This window comes from Balearica regulorum, chromosome 1 (assembly GCF_011004875.1).
Source record: "Balearica regulorum gibbericeps isolate bBalReg1 chromosome 1, bBalReg1.pri, whole genome shotgun sequence".
Lineage (NCBI taxonomy): Eukaryota > Metazoa > Chordata > Aves > Gruiformes > Gruidae > Balearica > Balearica regulorum.
The window spans coordinates 11,122,346-11,142,354 of NC_046184.1; the positions used below are offsets into that span (position 1 = coordinate 11,122,346).

Consider the following 20,009-nt stretch of genomic DNA (forward strand, 5'->3'; position numbering starts at 1 on the left):
CAAAGGAGGGACTTGTTAGGAGAATAACAGACGGATTAAAATTAGTGTCTGCATAAAAGTCTGATTTATTCTGCAGTGTGTATGTAGATATCTAGGGAAAGAGCATTTTTTATATTTAAGGTGTTTACATTCATCATGTACTCAGTTTAATGGAATCACATTTAAGGAGAGGAATCCCTCAGAGGAGAATTCCCTTTTCTTTGATCATTGAAAAATTTCTTACAATGACTTGGAATTACAATATTGTTCTGGTGACTAACCACTCTACCTCTTGCTTTTGCACATAAAATAAACTATTGCAACTTTCATTAAAAACAGCTTTTGAAAACATCTATATAGTGAGGATATACTAAGGAATATTCCACATTGTGTTAAAAAAGAGAAAATACTTGGGAATTTATTTAGTGAATTACTTCGATAGTGACTATGGTACTAGTGATATTTCACATACCTTTTCTCTTATTACCAATGATGACAGCAGCATAATGTCAGTAGTGAGCAAGGAACCCCCTTGGATTCCATTAACATAGGAGTTCTACGCTTAACCATAGCCTTAACCAAACAAACCAGTATAACTGGAGTAGAAGGAACAGACAAAATGGATGTATGTGGAAGACAGAGAGGCAGATGAGATATGAGGTTTATTATGGTGCACAGAGGAAACATGATCTTTAATTTATAGATATGCCTTTACTCACTAATGGTATAGGCCATACAGGGAGAACCCTGATCCAACCAAGAACTGAGCTCAAATTTTCATTTTTCCATTTAGAGCTTTAACTTGAGTTCATTCTTCCTCTGACTTAGTTGTGGTTAATTATTACTTTACTGGTATAACTCAAGATGAATACTAGTAATATCTAAATGTAAGTTCTGTTATCAGTAAGATCGTCATGTTCAAAGTGTAGTTCCTCCTTGTGTCCTTCAAGTCTTATTTATACTATCTGGGAATGGTCTCAAAATGGTCTTCCAAAAATAGCTTTAGTTTTAAATACTGCTTTTTTTTGGACATTAATAGTTTAGGGGAGATCTGGGAGAACTCCAACTTGGATTTAATACAAATGTAATATCCTCATTACAGTAATGCAAAGATTGCTTCAACAAGGCAGGAAGTCAGGATTCAAGATGCCAAAATACTCAGCTGGTTGAAAACTGGCAGAGCTCCACCGACTTCAGTGGGTTACACTGATTTACATTAGCTAAGAATCATGCCTAACAACATTTAATTTACAATTCAAACAGGTAAAAAGTACTTTGAAAAAAGCAGACATTTTTACACAAGAAATAGAGCTATAGCTTGATCTTACTGCTTCTGTAGCTGCCCAGCTGAAAAGGGTGTTGTTGGGTCCTTTCTATGATTTAAAAGACTATTTTTCTCTAGAAGAGCAAAAGGAATGTTTATAGCAAGGTGCTGTATATACAACAACTTGAGATTTTAAAGCAAGAAGACAAGATACACAGGAAAATCTTTGTTAAGGAGGTACAAGATGTCCAATGTGCTTCTTTAAATGTCTCTCAACAGAGACACAGCTTAGTATATGCCCTTTAATGTTATAAATATTGTCATGTAATTTTACTTTCAACTTAAAAAGGCTCATGTAACTTTGTCTTACTCCTGAACTCTGTGGTGTCAGACATTATGAAGCTGGTCTGGTGTGAATGACATGGAGTCTCTACAGAGCAAACAGACTTTCAGAAAAAACACAAAGAATAGATAGCAGCTTAGCAGATTTTTAAAATCCATGTAGCAAAATAAATGTTGAGGATGTATCTGATCTCACTAGCTTCATTTATCAGTAGGCATTTTGGCTTAGTAAAGACAAAAACCTGCACAAAAAGTTCAAAGTCACGTTCTATACTTATAAATAGTTACCTCAGCAGGCAGAAAAAATAGGTGCAGAGCCTACTGAACTACAGAATTAAGTAAATACATAGTCCCATTTTGATGGAAATATGCTCAACTTCCATTTTTACATAGACTTTTCACAGCAAAGGCCCATGACTAAGCTAATTGACAGCTCTCTTAATCTAATAAACTACAACAAGTATGCTTCTGATTTCCAGCTCCTAAAATACCTCTAGGGACAGGAGAGAGGAGGGAGGGATCCCTGCAGCGCTCAGAAAGGAAGACCTCAGAGCAGAAAACATGCCTTATAGCAATGCACGAGCTTGTCCGTTCCAAATTGATTGAAGAGAATCCTCTTTTACATAAACACTATATTAAAAATGTGGGCCTGTGTTAAGAGCTTTGACGTGACAAACACACTGGAGCTTCACTATGACTGCTACGGCAAAAAGTGCCATCTTGTACTGCGTAACCTTTTCAAGCAATGGCATAATTGAATGAAACAGCAGATAGAGAGGCAGTTCCAAGGAAATCTAGTCTCAGAATATGTTTCCTTTTTGATACATTGCTGCAAAAACAATCCATGCATGATGTTCATAAGGCATGCTGTTATTACAGTCCCAGGAGCTGTAGAGTGAACCCATATAGACTGACTTGGCCTTTAAATGCTATGCATACAGAGATAGAAATACTGGTTCTTCCTCCAAAATGAAAGAGCTACATATGGAAATTTGATGTGTGGCGATGAGTTCCATTCACAGAATGAGTCCACCAGCAACTGTTAGGAATTTTTTTATTTATTTTATCTCTTGAATGCTGTTTTATAATAATTAGCTCTTTCTTGCCGAACACCCAGCCGAGGTTCTGCATGAGCACATTTCATCCATTGCTCAGTGTGAGGTCTATGTGCCTAATGCACAGATGGCGCGAGTCTGCCGAAGCACTCAGATTGGCAGCAGATTCCCAGTCCATGCTTTTAGCTTTTCAGGTCTTGGATCAGTTTCTAGAGTTTAACTGAGACAAGTGACTTGTAAGAGAGACCAGTCTCTGATTTGAACTGCCCTGGAGCAGGGATGTTCAGGAAAACTTCCTTCTGCCAGAAGGAATTATATCTTAGGGGTAATTTCCTGTTGGACTCATTAGAGATTTTAGCTAAGATGGTGTTATGTTCTAGAGGCTCTACAGATAGAGGCACGCCCCTAACTTATTACCTATAGAAGCTGTCATATATAACTTGCCATCTTCTCTTCATTGCCTGTATAGAGGTCTGTGCAACAGCAGGCTTTAAAAGCTTACTTGAACTTAATGTAAAATTTGTATTTGTGGGAGTCTTCCCTGCTGTCATAGGTGGTCTGCAATTGCTGCTTCAGAAGGTGAGTTGACAGATAAGTTAGCAGTAAACATTTTCATTCTTATTATTTTTTCTCTATGATCAGTATGATATTTATGTGGCTCTTTCTTAAAAACCATAACGTTAATGGAATGAATTAGCAAAGGCTTTATATAAATCTGGAATTATTTATTTAAAAAATTAAGCTGATCCATAGAATTGAAATTTCCATTTATTTTTACCAGCTTTATTATCTTGTTTGTTTGTTTGTTATACTATATTAGGTTGTGTTCAGTTTGAATATGCTTTAGCCAAAGACAAAGAGTTTTGTACCTCATGCTGTTCTCTGATGAACTACCAGATGGACCTAAGGGATATATGGACACATTCCAGAGTATACTATGTTCACCCTTGTTAAGGTTGAAGTAATGGAGAGTTTTATGATTGAGAAAAATAGAAAGCAGAAATGTGAGAACCTCATTTTTTTTTTTTTTTCAGATGGTTTGATTTTAAAAATAACAACCCAAATACAATTGCTTTCTATTTTTCTGGAGGTTTTTTTCTATGGGCTTCGTAATTCTGGATTTCATTTGAATATTTCGATTGCTATAGATTCTGATTAGTTTGTCACTATTTTGACCCTGAATTTTAAGACACCTCTGATGTATGACCTCTCAAACATTAATATATTGCTGACAATGTGTGCAGTCCCCATCCTTCTTCACCCCTGAAAGTGGAAAATATAACTAATGCCACACTTGTAGACATAACTTGCACAACTGTAAAGCTGTTCACGGTGTGCCCTGGCTGTACTTTCCAGTGCTTTAAGAAAGGAAAGCAAGTGCTTAAATGAGTTGAATATGGGAATTAAGGAAACTTTCATATTCAGTGAATAAATTTAGCCACCCAGTGAGGTTCATTACGACTGATCTCTTCTTTTCTTCTTCTGTCTCTTTTTGTTGTCCTCAATGGAACAAAAGACTAAACCACTTTTTTTTAACATCTAATAAAATAGAGAGGATTTTTAGCCATACAAACCAAATTCATCTAGATTTTGAAGAGTCATTCTGAAATGAAAGCTAAAAAAACCCCACTTCAAATTGTTGAAGCACCTCTTGTACCCTCATTGGGTTGCTGGTTTTATATGGGCTGAAACTTCTCTGAGTTCAGGGCTTTTTTATGAGTAGTGCTAGTAGGTCTATAACTGCAGTTTTCCATGAAAGTGCACTTTGTTACATTTTGTGTCTAAGGAGCAGAAGGAGAAAAATCTGAAAGTAAGGTAACAACTCTTTATTTTTTTTAAATGCCTTCAGTGATATGTAATAAAATAGTTTATCAGTAAGTGGGATTGGTCTAGTGGGGTCTGTATGAGGCCGGTGCTCTGAAAAACTTGAATTTTTTCTAAGCATAACTTGCCTATTGTACACTATTTACATTTATGTCTTTTGCCTCATCCCTAAGGCGAAGACACCAGTTTGCTGTCTGCATGGTGTGTGGTGAAGGGAACTGAGGTCAGGATTACTTTTAGAATGGAATTATGAAGCGGTTGGTACAGTGAAACATGGGCATTTCAGGTATTCATTGAGAATTCAGAGTCCATTTACCAGAATTAAAAGAATGTATGAGATGGGTTAGACTGGTTAGAGATTCCCAAAATACAGTAACAGGGTTTTTTTCTACAATACAGTACTTATAAAGGTATGTCCCATTTGGGGTATACCACTGCCGCTGCTATGCTCTATGTGCAACCAGATACCAAAGCTGCAGGCATTAAAAATAGAATCCTCCAAACTAAATTCTGTTGAGTTTACACATTGCTAACCAATGTCAAGATGTCAGGAAAATTAAATCACTTTTAAAAATGCAGGCTGGGAAATTTGAAGAAACATCTGCAAGTTCTCTTTGTAATCCACATAAAAATTAAAAGATTGTGAAAACACAGGAAGCCTCATTTATTATTTGCAGATGCTACTCTCCCTCTTCTCCCTTAGCAATAAACTGGCATTTTGAAGTTCCTTCTTCCAGCAAGTGAAATCAGCTGTAAGTCGCTAAGAATAGGTGGCTGCATTAACAAAGCTCGCTCAGGCTCAAGGGAAGGGGTGGCCTAATATTACCATAGTTTTAATTACTATTTGATGATCTGGATAATCTTTGAGCAAAGCACTGTTCTTGGTTCATTTATAACTTTCCATTGGCTTTAACACTAATAAAATCTGTTCTATTGGTGCTTATGTTCAGATAGTTTTCATAGAAGCTGAGAGCAAATTAAAGATTTTCCTTAAAAGAAAACCCCACACCAAAACCAACAAAAACCCGAACATTATAGCTAATCACTTTCCAAGTCCTGTGGTTAGTAAAACACCAGAAAGACTCTGCTAGTTCCCTGTGACTTAAAATTACCTTTGGGGAGAGAGTCAGTAGGTGTTAAATTGCATTAAGAGCAGCTGAGGCAGGACAAAGTTTCCAATGAATAAGTGAGTTCGAAAAATTACATAAGTGCCCACCTCAAAATATGCCAGAAACGCAGAAGAAATGTGAAACACTTTCTTCCTATTGTTCTTCTTCTGTCACAAGAAAGATTCACTGGTACATGTTGTACTCATCATGAGTTGGGATTTTTGTGTTCTCATCCAGTCTCAGCTAAAAGCCTGAGCTAAAACTGCTGCGAAAGCAATAAATGATGTAGTCCTGTCATTTAATAATGTATTGGTACCACTATGAAACAAAACTGAATGCCTTAAAATACATTTTTCTTAACAAAGGGGGATTTTTAGATCTGTTTTTGATGTTTGTACAATAGCAGAGGTACAAAGCTGAACTCATGTTTTATGAACATTTGAATACAAAGTGACAATTACAAAAAAAAAAATTTCTTAATTTTAAAGTCCTCTAGACTACTTTGTTAATTATCAACAGGCAAAAGTGTCTGATGATTCCATCCTACAAAGCATCCCTGATTATCTGCTTTCCTTTGAGTAGGTACCTGAGTGAGCCAATTGACTCTGGCACTACTTTTACTCTCCCTGATGTTAACTGAGGCACAAGTGTTCCCAACATCTTGCAGAATTCAGTCTGTATAAATTACTTAAGAATGAACTCTCTCTGACATTTTTTTTCCCTAATGCGTACATCACTACTATGATATGTTATGGTTTTCAAACCTTCAGCTGCCCTGTCACTTGTTACCCCAGATCTTTACAGCAGTCAGTGATCAAGCAATTCTGTAAAGCAATGGATACAGCAAACTATTGGGTTTTTTTTTTCCTTTGTGTTGTTGCCATGAATTTCAGGAATGAAGGCATCTGTGAGTTGCTAGGGAGCAGCTGTAATCTTATTTATACATTATATAGAACAGAGAGTAAGGCATATTTAAAATACTCAGACTGATTTCTTTGAACATACAGAATGCTCTTTGGGAAGGAACATTTTTCCATGTCTTCCGCACTGGTTAGCTTGTGATTCAAAGAAAAGAAATGTGTTGTGAGGAAAAAAAAAAAAAATCTCTGGCATCTGTTGGGAATAGAAAGTAATACTATAACTTTGCAAATAGGATACAGTAGTAAGAAGATGGAATTTGGTCCCTCTGGGCAGATTATGTAGTTGTTCGACTACTAAAAGTTGAGTTAAAGAAAAGTATCTACAGTAATAAAAAGTTAACAATAATAATCACTGAAATGGATCAGAGTGGTTATTTCTGTTTTCTGACTTTTCTTGCTTCCAAGATCTCTTCATATGTTTGGATGTCTGTCAAATGGTCCCCCTGCTCTGCTTTTCTCACATAAAGGAGATCATGACATGTAACTTCATGGCCCTCATAAAGCCAAAAAATAAAAGTAGCGAATATATGGGTGTTTTATAACAAAGTTATTAAAATTGCAACTGTTTCTGACTCTGTAACACATGTTGATTTTTTTTTCTGATAAAACAATATAATTTTGTCAAAATATTTGTTCTGAAAATTTTATCATTACCCAAAATTTCAGAAAGAAATGTATTTTTTGTTTTTGTGTCTAGATGATTCCTTTCTCCTCAGGATAAAATACTAATTTTAGCAGGGGGTCAGTCTGTATGGTTTTTTTTTCATTGGGGAGTGGGAGAATGGAGAACAATGAATGAGCACAGAGATCAGCAAGAACCTGGGCCAAGTTGAAGTAGGTATAGAAATTAGAAAAACTCTGAAGTTACCCCATTAGCTGTGTTTTCATTTAATATTCTGATATGTTGTTTTAGTTTTCTTTGGTTATTTTTTTATATTTTTTATAATTTTAAGGAAACTCTCTTTTGTCCAGATAGGGAGAGGATAGAAATACTCCTGTATCAGACCGAATAAAGCTCTGGAAATGCCTGTTCCTTTCAGTAACTATAAAGGTGACTTGGGTCCTTGCTCAGCCTTAGGTTTAGAAATCTCAAAGCTACATAAATTCCCAACTAAGTGTTAGCAAAGAGCAAACATAATTCTCCACTTACTGGTTTTAGCAGAGAATTACACATTGCATAGAAGCAGCTTTGGTGTCGAGCGGCACCCAAACCAGTATGCCTTGGAGGGACTTCAGAAGTTATCTTGAACCTGCTCCCCAGCAGTGCCCTGCAGACACCGGGGTATTTCTGCATCTTGCTCCCCAGCAATCAAGGCTCTGAATGCTCTTTTACTTTGAGGGCAGCTCTGTGCCTAAGCTACTTCTCTCCCTTCATGACATACTGTGCTGCAGCTAATAAGTAATCTGAGGTTGCTGGTGCATGAGGTGAGAAGTGCTGGCTCTGAACGTGGTGTCAGATTAGGTCATGCAAGCACCTGTGAAAAACATTCCCCAATTCTTCTAGTTCTGGGCAGTAAATGCCAAGATAACATAGTTTCCTTTGTGTAGCTTCAACCTGAGTCAGGGACACAGGGGAGTTTTGAACTGATTGAGCTGAAAAGGAGCCCGTGGGCAGGGGTGCAGGTGGAGGTTCCCAGTGAGCCTCGTCATGGTCATTAAGGCCTATTAGAGCCCCATGGTGACAGAAAGCAAGAGACTTTTTGGAAGGACCAGAAGGAACTGGCCATGGAAGGCCCTCTCCAGAAACAGGGTGTGGGCAGGAAGAGATTAATTTGCAAAACCTTTATTTATTTTTGCTCTGTTCTGAGGTGGTTTTTTTTTTAATGTATTTAACAATTTAATCACTTTATTATATAAGCCTGTAAAACCTAGCTCCAGATTTCACATTAGTATTTTGGTGTAGTCACTTTCAGAAAAGATGGAGGACCCACCCACCACAAAGTTTCAGTTGATTTGGGGTCCTAAGCTCAGTAGTATCTTTGAGCGGTAGTTCTACCCTCGTGATACTCTCCGTCTGGTCTAGACTGCTTATAAAGCATTGATCATCAACAGAGTTGTCCCATCAGCCTAGCTAAGCTAAGTGGTCTTGAATGTAGTATTGGAATAATAAAAACATCAGTATATTTACCTCGTATATATAGGTGTTACTGGAATTGGGGAGTTATTTTGTTCCTCTATACCACAGCATGTTTAAAAGTAGGAAATGATAGAGTATTTTTTGTTAACTTTTGAAATCCTGGGCTTGAACTTCTCAAGATCTTGTCTTGTATGACTTCTATGTCCATGAAAATATTCAGTGATGGAAATGAGATTGCTGCGTTCATGTCCTATGTTTGGGCCCTCAGCCAGGTTACTGCTGCCCGAAGAAAAGGCTCCATTGTTTCTTAAATTGGGAGACTGACAGTTTCAAACCAAACAAACAGACAAACAAACAAAGAGGCAAAAGAATTCTATTGTAGTTTAGAATAATTCAACATGAGTTATTATTCCTTGTTATTTGGGTAGTCTGTGTAAACAGTGCCAAGACCACAGATCCAAAGCACAGATCATTTATTACTCTCAGGAACTTTTCCTGAGTGTAATAAAGCATAAGGGCCATTAAAATAAAATTTCAGTGCTACAGCGGCCCCAATGCCTGCCCCAATGTAGCAAAAGCCATGCAATGAAGGTGCTTCTTTCATTCTCTCTCAGTTTGTACAGAAATGTTTGACTTTCCCTCGCAAGTCTTAGAGAAAGCAAGGAAAATGTCTCTTTGTGAGAGATTTATAAACGTGTCCTTGAAGATGGAGTGGAGACGGGCATGTTCTGCTGAGGGGCTGGCAGTTTTTCTAATCTTTATCATATTTAACTATTGTCCTTCATGTGTTGTTTCATACTAATGTGACTCTCCCTATCATATTCTCTCCCCTAAAACCTTGCAGTTCATTATACCAGAATAAATATTCGGCATTTAGAAAGTAATTTTAATACATTCTTGCCTGAATAGAAAAGTGCATGGCTATTGACTTCAGAGAAATATTAAAGGGGTTTTTTGTGTTATGACCTTACAGATTTTACTTAGTCATGCAATGAGACTTTATTCTGTGAGAAACTGCAGGGTTTTACTGACAATTTGGAGAGCTTTTAGCAAAATATTTGTGATTAAAGTACTAAAAGTGATTTTAGACCTAAAAGCCAACAGAAACTTGCATTCACATGGTCAAAGCAATTCAATAAAATGCATTCAAATTAGTTCTTCTTAACAAGCCACGGAGCCTGACAAATTGCATTTTGAAAGACGAATGAGCACACCTTTGCTGATAAGAGCCTTTATGGCTATTTGAGATGAGTTTTTGTTAATTGTGTTTGACTGCTAGGTGGGAGGCTTGGAGAAGGAAAAGTTTGTCACAGGCTGCCAAATCATGAAGCATGTATTTATTCCCCTGGGTGTTGTTGCGCTGAACTGCTGCAGTGCTACGGCTGAATTAAAGAAAACGGGAGCAGGCAACAAATAAATTATGTATGCACCTCTTAAATAATTAGTGACTGTTTCTTACACTGTTCCTTGGTAGTTGAGACAGGTCTTATGCTTCAGGAAAATAAAAAGAAGTGTGTGAAGTTCCGTGTTATTTCTGATGTCTTTTGTTTGAGGGCCTGTGGGATAAGTCTTCCACTGGTGGTAGAAGCAGGGGAGATAGGTGCTCCATGCCCTGCCATGGGGTAAAGCAAAGAGGAGGAGAAAGAGCTGCTGACTCAACTCTGTGTGGGAACTTGTGCAAAACTCAAAGGTTTTTTTTGGGGGGCTTGGTTTGAATTTTTTTTTTTTTTTTTTTTTAATCAGTGATAGATAACAGCTTGTGAAGCCAGCCTCGGAGTCAGGCTTTCTCAGTGGTAGGACCCACAATGCCTGCTATAAAGGTTTTAAGTTGAAGTATGAATAGGACTCCTGTCAATAGGACTCCTGTCTCTTGTGGTGGTGATCTTGTTAAGTGATTCGGGCTTTTGAACTACTCTGATAGCTGGTGCTGGAGAAGAAAAATGAAAGTGGTTTTTTTTTTTTCTACAAATGTACCCACTAGACCACACTTTCATAGTCTGCAGCTTTCAAACCATTCAAGCTTGGAGGTATGGGAACAACTTCCCTAAAGGAATGGGGTGTGTGAAAAATTTGAGTGCTTTCAAATTGTGGTTTATAAGATCATATGTTTGCTATAAGAATGGATTAGACACAGGGATGAAAGTGCAGATTTTCCATCCAGATTCTCAAACCCCTATCAGTATGGTTTACTGTAACTTTGCTCTATATTGAAAGATTAATTCCAGTGAGTTATTTACATTGTGTTCCTGTTTGTGGGGTGCAAAATCATGGTTGTGTGGATGCAGTGCACCATCACCTTAACTTCTGCTGAGGCCGTTAGGTCATGGCCTGTTAGAAACCATATTTCGCTAAATGCTTGAAGATGTCAAAGAATCAGCTCTACAGTGCTCGCCTTTGTACAGCTGGGCAGCGTGCTCTCCAAGTCATCCCTGTCATCCGTCTGCTCCAACCTGCATTGCTTGAGCACATACTTGCCTGGGCCCCTACTGTGTATCTCCTTTGCTTGTGGCCTTCTTAATTTTTGTTTATAATATCAAGTGAAATACTTAATTACAATCAAATGGCGTTTTTGTAATGAACTACTGCTTTCTCCAAATTTTAAGATGTTTTCGCCTAATTGAAACTCTCAAACGAAAGGGGATTATATGTAAATTTTCTAATTCCTTTCACCATTGAATAGCAAATGAAAAGCAATTGCATGAACAAATCTGAAAAAATGAGAAGTCAGGAGACATTTATACAAAGCAAACCAAACATTTTCACAAGTAAAATAAATGAATTCTTTAAAATTATTTTTTTTAAATTATGATTTAAAAACTTTCATGAAAGTTATTTTACAGTTTTTTAGCCTATTGGTAAAACCTTGTGACCATTCTTCTATAAACTAAATAACTTTTGATGCAGGTGTACTTCACACAGTCATGAATGCAGTTTAAAGAATTTAGCACTACATTTCTCCTCAAAGAATAAGACACGAACACCTGGTAACACCCATATTCTAGTTTGTTCCTTATGTGATCAGGGTGAATATTTGCTGCTGCTGATTCCTGGTTCAAAGCATCTGAATCTATAAAACTGATTTCTGCTCTTGCCTCGCCTGTAGGACTGTAAGGTTCTTCTGGTCACTACAGTCAATTTAACTCTGAATCCCACTGCTGACTGTGCAAATTTAATGTGTTTCAGAGAAAAATGTAAGAAATTCTGTAGTGAACAGCTGTAGGATAAAATGTTTTTGTTTTCAATTTTGTTGTTTGATAATTGGCCTGGAGGCCATTTATATTATTAAGATCTGTCCTCAAATTAAAAGAAAAAAAAAAAAGAGAGAGAGAGAGATAGAGATTTTGGGTTATACCTGAGATAAACTTTCTGTGTGGCAATTTTGAAAATCAAGCACCTCAAAAATATACAAACTATAATCTGAGTTCACTAGAAACTATCTTCTTTTGTAGTGGTTTTCTGCTCATGATGCACTGATTTTTTTAAATGATTGCTACTATATGAAGAATAAAGCATATTCCATTTAGTCACTGGTGAAAAGACTGTACTTCTGAAGGAAAAAAACCCAAATCCAACATAAGTGTTGTGAAATTCAAAAGTGATGAAAACCTATGACAGCTTATGAGACATACCCGATAAAAATTTGCAGCTATAACTGTAGTTGTCAGAAATTTATTTGTGATAAATACCCATCAGCTACAAGCATCACAGATATATTTTGTTGAGTTTCTTTCAGGTCTCCATAGCTTTAACCCGAGAAACCTGGTGGGGCTGGTAGACTCAGTCTGGTCTGCAGTTTCTCGGTTCTTGTGCTGGATGGCAGCCAGTGCATTAGCGCTGGACCCGCTCCTGCCTGTGCCTGGAATTACTCCCCGGGAGACAGCACAGTCCCCACCAGGCAGCGTTGCGGAGAGGCAGAGTACTTCAGTAAACTCAGGCCATCTGTTGGTTGCATAAATTAGTCTTCCCCATTTGCCCATCTAGTCATAAGGTATCCACTATTTTTTTTCCTTTTTTTTTTTTTTTTCCCAAATAATGTATTTTTTCTTTATCTAGTTCTAGTAGGAAAGAGATAGGCAAAAGGATTGCTTGCTACTTTTTTCTTCTTCCTGTAGTTGCATGCATTTCATTGTAGTGGCTTTGTTTAACAAATCAAATTATCTCCTTCTTATATGTGTTCTGCTTCGGAAACAGTTAATGGCTCCTCAGCAGAGATAACCCTTATTCATGATAGAGGAGAAGCATAATTATAGTTCCTTTGCCCTCTTCTTCCCATCTTTTTTCCCCTTTCCTTTTTTCCCCATTTCCCCTTTTTTTTCTTTTCCCTTTTTTCCCTCTTTTCTTACTTGTTTTCTTCCTCTTCCTCTTCCTTCCTCATGAATACTAACACTATAATATGAATAAATAGATAAGGGACTAAACTGATTACATTAGCATAACTTAAATGATTTACTTCAAATGGTATGTTTGTTGTTCAGCATTCAAGGAAGAATTAAATTCAGCAATAACAATTTTATTTCAACTTCAGCCAATTTCAACAGCACTCTATGGGAATCAGATTCCTTGAGAGTGTAGCAGTTGAATAGTCCGTCACTAGAAACAGCCAGTTTTGAAGATTTATTAAATGATTTTTAGTGGCATCTTCTACCTCTCAGACAAAAAGGTGAAGTATTTCTTTCACAACATGCGTCTGGATTTGCCTAGCAATAGTCTTTCTGAAGCTCTCCAGTAAGAGCAGAGGATATCTTGATGCCTGTTCTGTCAAGTCACTTTGCTTATTTTGAATGTTTGTTGCTGTTTTGATTTATTTCCATTTTTTTCCTCTTGCAGATTTATTTGAAAAACAGAAATTTGTATACTGTAGAAGCCAACAACCCACGTCAGCTAGTGGAAATTGCAGCCAGAGACATTGAAAAACTTCTGAGTAATAGGTCTAAAGCCTTGGTGGTAAGTACTAATGGGTTAGGTTTTCTATTTATCATTTAAAAAAAATCTTTAGTTATTATTGAAACATGCTTTTATTGTTATTTTTTTCTGCCTAGACACTTATGGGCAGCATCAGCCTGATGTGTACAGGACATGACATGTAGAAAGATGGCTCGTGACTTCACAGTAGAAAATGAACTCATTAGTTCATTGGCATAGGGCAGATGCTTATAATATTGATGGACAGATTAGGAACCATGGCCAAGTAACAAATCAAGTTATAAATAGATTGGAAAATATTCCTCTAAGTGACACACATGAATGTTTATGACTTGAAGATCACTGTACTCTACAGTCAGTAGTGATCTTGGGGAAGCAAGAAGTAGAGTTTTTTGAAAATGTGATTTAAAAATAATGGTGTCTTTGAAGTCATGATGTTCATTTTGGTATTATTGCTAACTACATCTATTGATATTTGATCTCTTTGTCTTTTTAGTTACCCAGTCTTTCTTGATGGTAGCAACTAATTCTCCTTCAACAAATGTAGCCATGTGTGAATGAGATTCATTTCCATACCTATTCTATTTCTGACTTGCTAATTTAATCTGTATTTCTATCATGTTTCGTATCAGCAAAGTTAATCCTGAACTATTAGTGTGAAGACCATGCTGCATTGTAACCTCACAATTCTTTATCCTTTAAATAAGAAGTAGCTATTTCTTGAAGGTGCTTTTGCCGGCAGTCCCTTTCTCTTTTATCCCATAAGACACCAAACCTGGGTAATTTTTTTTTTATGATTCCTACTCACATCACTCTGGCTTGTTTAAGTGCTGCGAGTGCTTTTCAGAAGATACTGACCAAACATGCATGGGGGGACCTGGATGAATTCATAAACATGCTTTTTACAGAGTAGAACTATTAGAAATAGTTTTAAAGGATGGAACAGCAGACTGGAATTCCCTAAGCAATTACATACCCACATAGACTTGCAGATGAGTTTGGACGTGGCATTTAAAGTGAAAGAGAGAAGAAAGAGGGATTAATTCACCTATCTGTAGACATCTACCCAGCTGGTCGTCCTAAGCTCCGTTTTTCTTCAGTGGAATAAAACAGGCACTTCTCAGCCAGGACTGACCTGACGTATTCTGAATAAGACTTTTAAATGGGATGAAATACAGCCCAGAAGTCCTGACTTCTCCCTTTCCGTGTCAGAGAAGCCTCGATGTAAATGTCTATACTGTAAGGGTGTAACGTTAGGGGAGATGTGTCCCACCCAAGCAGCCCTTTTATCGGTACAGTTTCATGCAGCTGAAAAATCAGTCCAAGAGTGCAACTGCTGCTGCACGCTGTCCTGAGGACTGGCCTTCTTGTAGGCAATGAGGTTTTCCTTAGTCCGTTGTCTGTGCATAGGTGCCACAGGAGGTACCCATTGTCCTGCCTTCTGTTCTTAGCAGGAGTTTACTCTTCCAGTTCCCATAACTTCCCTAACATGCAACGTCCATCGGTGTTATTTGGGCCAAAGCTTCTCTGCTTCAGTCAGATGAGTGTACAATAGATATGATTTTTTGGATTGTTTTCCTGTTTTAACTTGGTGGGCATGTGTTTATGTAGCACTCTGGACTTTGTATTATTATTGCAAAATATTATAAGTCATCTGCAGACCTTTGTGAACACACCGTTTTTTGCCACCATTTTCCCATTAACCCATATAAGTCTGATGTTTTTAAGTTATCACAGACAAATCTTATATTTTCGTGACACTCAAGATTAATGTAGGGGTTTGTGTTTGTCTGTGGTGGTTTGATCTTAAAACTTTAAGAAAATTAAATAAGCATCTCATGCTTACTTTAGAAAAGAGTCCAGAACAGTTTTTCCGTGAATGTGGAAGAAGAAGGGTGCCTACCTCATTTTAGGCAAGCCCATGGTCGCTTTTTGAAAAGGGTAATACAGTTCAGTTCCTTGACGTGAAAGAAGATTAAATTAGGTGAAAGATGTTCCTTCGGTCCAGTTGTAGTCTTCAGAACTTCTCAGATAATTTTAAATTATCAAGTCAATGCATCTTGAAGGCAAATAAAAAGTCATCCAGATGTATTAGTGGCTAAAATCTTATGACTTTAAACCCAATTTTATTATTTTGGAGGATGTGACTCATGATATCTTTAATGCTTGGGGTTGCCATTACTGCCACTGCTGCAGTAAATGTACAATACTTATTATTTTTAGCTGCATGCCATCATTTCAGGATGTGTGTCAGCAAGACTTCTGCATGACATCTTTGTCAATCTTGCCACTTCATGCAGAGTGAAATTCATCCTCAAACAGGTGGAAATAACTTAGGTCCCCACCCCCACTTCACACAACTGAATTTGATTTGCCATCCTTTAAACACTGATCAATGATGCTTCTCTTCAGTGTTGGAACATCTCCAATTTTTTTTAAATTACTTTTTATTTAATTTCCTGGGAATCAGCAGAATTTACAAACATTAATTGCATGATTACAACACATCTGTAAGATCCTTTTTGCAGCCAAGTGATCGAAATGACCTGTTGGATGGAGCTGTCTTACAGAGGTTGTCAGGTTTCAGATATTTGCCTTGCTGAAACTTTCTGTGAACTTTGTGTACTATTTATGTCCTGATTTTATATATATATATAAAAAGATCCTAATTTTATATATATACAAATATATATGGTAACCTATTGTGCTTTTTTTAAGCAAGTGGTATTTAATTTCTCTGTATATATCCTAGTTTTTTTTTTCTTTTTCACTTTTTTAAAAAAAAATCTTCATACATTTTAAAAATAAAAATTTATCAAAACCACTTGCTTCAGACCAGCTTTCTAGGTGTGATTGGTCATAGATGGTTCCTGAGAAAACTTACTTTTCCTTTTGTATTAAATGCCAGACACAGCCAAAGCCAATGCATTAAAAAATAAGTATAACCTGTCAAATTAATAAAACTGACTTAAGCTTTTAAATATTATTTTTATTATTATTAAGTTGATTAAGTTTTTTAGTATTATTTTTGTTGTTTGATTTAGCTTCTGATTTCTGATTCAGACTTTTTTTCTCAACCTTCATCAGGGTTAGCTGTTCTGGGGAATTCTGTTGTTTCTTTAAAAAATGTATTTCTGATGTATATTCATGTACCCCGGGGCTTAGTCTGACTTAAAAAAAAAAAAAATAAAGAGGAAAAAGCCTAAAAAGCATCACTTCAGGGCAAAAATACCCTTTTATTAATCTCAGTCCTAGTCAGATCTCTTTGCTGACTCATATTCTACATGGTTATTAATTTTGGATCACTTCATGTTGTTTTCTCTTGTGCTATCACCTGACCTTAAGAGCTCCTAACGGCTCAGCTACTTATACTGGCTTTTCTATTTGTAGTTATCCTAGATTTATATCGGAGCTTTCAATGACTTCTGATTTTAAACCTTCCTCTAGATTATTTTTATACACAGGAGACACGGTCTTATTATGTCCTGCATCTGAACTATTACTTTCTACTAATATAATTTCTTCCCCTTCCATATGTATTTCTCTTTCTTCTTTTTTCAAGGATAATCTTTATGCTGGCATTGTATAAATAATTCAGTTTCACTACACAAAGTTCATCTGAATTTAAGTCTTCTTAAATCTGCTGGGTCACATTTTCTCTGAAATCAGGAGTGGAGTTGAATGGAACTGTTACTAATGACTGCACAGAGAGTTTTACCGTTGGGGCTAATATGACTCAAAGTGTTAATTAAGACCTGAATCCTGAAAAGAGTATGATGCAAGAGGATCATAAATCCTCCAGTGATGCCACGAGGAAGGTGCCAGTGAATGACATCGACAGTGTCATTGTTCAGAGACTAACACACCCCAGGGATGCCATGATTTTCTCTAGGCATGCTACACAATCTTTGGGCAAGGTTATAATAAGCAAATATTAGTGATGACTTTTCTAATAATGTTGGCTTCCCTAGAGCTGCAAGAGCACCTTTAAATGGGAAATAACTCTTACATTCCAAATTATTTGTGTTTTCATTCAACTTTGTGCTAGAAAACTGTCTAGCTATGACTTAAAGGTAAAATAACTTAGTGGTTCTGTGCGTTACACACAAAAGGCTTGAGTAACATGGAAAAGATTTGTGATTTCACTTCTGGTTTGTATGAAAAAAGCTTATAACAAAAATCTGGACAAAGATGACTTGTTCCACTGTAATGAAAAAAAAGTCTATTTTTATTTTTTCATGTGTATTAATTTATGCTTGGGAGAAGCTTAAAAATGGTGGTTGAAAGAGGTACGTAGCTAGGGAAGGAAAAAGGGGACAGTCCTGATCTGAACTTAGAGGGCTTTCCTAGATAGCTATTACTAGAAAATGTTAGACATAGAAGAAAAAGTTAGGATGAAAAGAAAATGGAGAATTTTCTAGCAAAGTGTAGTAGAGGAAGAGACTGGTATGAGTAGAAAGGAGGGAGACAGGCAACAGCCTTGCAGTCAAGGATGTCAAAGACTGTCTTGCAGTAGAGCCTGTTGTTCAAATAATCAACATTTCTTTTTTTGGTTTATTGTCATTTACTATTGCATATTTGCCTATCCTAACCCTACTGAACACATACTATTTCAATATTATGGAATTTCCATATACGTATGGTATGCATATGGTCCTGCGAGGGGCAGGGAGCTGGACTCAATGATCCTTATCGGTCCTTTCCAACTTCAGATATTCTACGATTCTATGGTATTATGGGCAACTTAATATTCTGTCAGTGTGTGTTTTGCTAAAAGGTGGTGTACAGACTAGCTGTTGCTACCATTGCAACCTGCATTTCCAGGTGTGTAATGGAAGACGGGTGGAGGTTTCATTGAAAATGTGGCCTGCAGTAACTATGGGCAAAACTCACAAAGTTCCTTGGACATTTTTCAGGTACACAACCTTGCCAAGGATACCAACAAATAGTATGCCTAGTCCATTCGGCAGTCCGGCACCTAAATTATTAATTTTCTATAGAGTTATCCTCTGTTTTAAAGTTCCTATCCCATTCATCAGTGCAATATTTTCTGGAGCTATGTGTATCATGCTCAATTTTTCAGTTCAGATGGAAACTAAATAATTTAAACAAAAGCTTTTCTAGATACAAGAAAGTGAGGATACTTGTATTTGGAAGATACTAATATTTATTTGATGAGTATCATTAGAAATACTAGAGTATCTGACATTGGAATCTATTTATAAAATGTGGTTTGAGGAGTTACAAATATTTTCTCATGGACTATATAAAAATAAACCCTTTTAAACTCATTAATATATGAGATGGACTCATAACACATTTTTTATTCTCATGTAAAATACTGTATTAAGCATAAGATTTGCAAAGAACCTAATTTTTGTTGTCACACTTTAAAATTTAAAACTGTAAATTGTGGGGTTTTGTTAGAAAGGTATATTTTAAAAACTCAGTGCTTTGCAAAAAGGTGTGCTGGTGGGTTGTTTCCTGTTTATGCACTGTGTCGTGAGGGAAATGAAGTATGACTTCTCTTAAAGTAATATTTAATCCAGTGCTGCACTGGAAATCTAAGGTGCAGCTTCAGTCTTGCGCAATGTGAAGTGGTGAGCTGTGCAGCTCTGGCCCTTCCCCTGCCCACCTGAGCAGCCCATTACTCATTAGGTATCGGGGAGCATCCTTAATCTTTTATGGCAGGAAAATTTACAGTTTTACCTTCTTGATCACTTTTGCTGGTATGTTTGAATTGAAGAGAGAAAGCAAGTTTGGATGTTTTAAGTAACAGAAAATTGAGAGAAAATGATGAATAAAGAACACCTACTAACAAGGTGTCTTTGCAAGCACAGCCTGCAGAAAATTTTGGAAACGGCGTCAAAACATCCTACTTCTTGCTTAGATAAGATCCCTTTCTACATTCCCGAATTCTTGTAACTGTTGGCTACATGTTTGTGTGATACTTTGAGATGAATCCTACTTGTCCTCCTATCCAAAATTAAGTTATATGCATATTCCCCTGCAAATGTTCTTTTCCACAGTGAAATATCTCTTTCTGGAAAGCCTCACTATCAGTACCTTGTTGTCAACACTACGGTGTACGCTCACAGTGCATTTATTAATACACTTTTCTTTCATCACTGCCCATATTCTAAGGCAACAGCATAACCGTTTGTGTAAAGCAAACACTCGAGGTTCACTAAAATACATTTCACTGGAGAATGAGAGACATTCATATTTTCACTGCTAAATTCCTGCTTAATATTTCTTTGTTTTGCTGTGGGATCATTTGGTTTTGCTTTTAACTATTAAACTCTTACATTAAGGTCATTCAAGGGAAGGTACTACTCAGTACCCTTGGCTTCGTGGGCTGCGTGTAGACAAAGATGAGTTACATGCGGATTTGCACCTTATTGTCTAGATTTCTTCAGACATCTCAACCAGAGACATCATATCTTCATTCTACCCTTTATGCCTTGGTTTCTTCTGGAAACTGAGGCACAGATTGTGTGCTAGGAGACAGGTTCC

The 20,009-nt window shown here is 36.8% G+C and overlaps 1 protein-coding gene across 8 annotated transcripts in view; it reads left to right on the forward strand.

Moving 5' to 3' along the window:
* Positions 1-20,009, forward strand: part of CACNA2D1 (calcium voltage-gated channel auxiliary subunit alpha2delta 1) — a 419,572-nt gene that overhangs the window by 59,925 nt on the left and 339,638 nt on the right. For all 8 annotated transcript variants that reach the window (XR_012838476.1, XM_075771894.1, XM_075772138.1 and 5 more), the window contains exon 3: positions 13,398-13,514. Coding sequence is in view for 7 of the 8 variants with exons in the window: in XM_075771894.1 (XP_075628009.1) it covers positions 13,398-13,514 (117 nt within the window). In the remaining variant the exon portion in view is untranslated. The remainder of the gene's footprint in view (positions 1-13,397; positions 13,515-20,009) is intronic.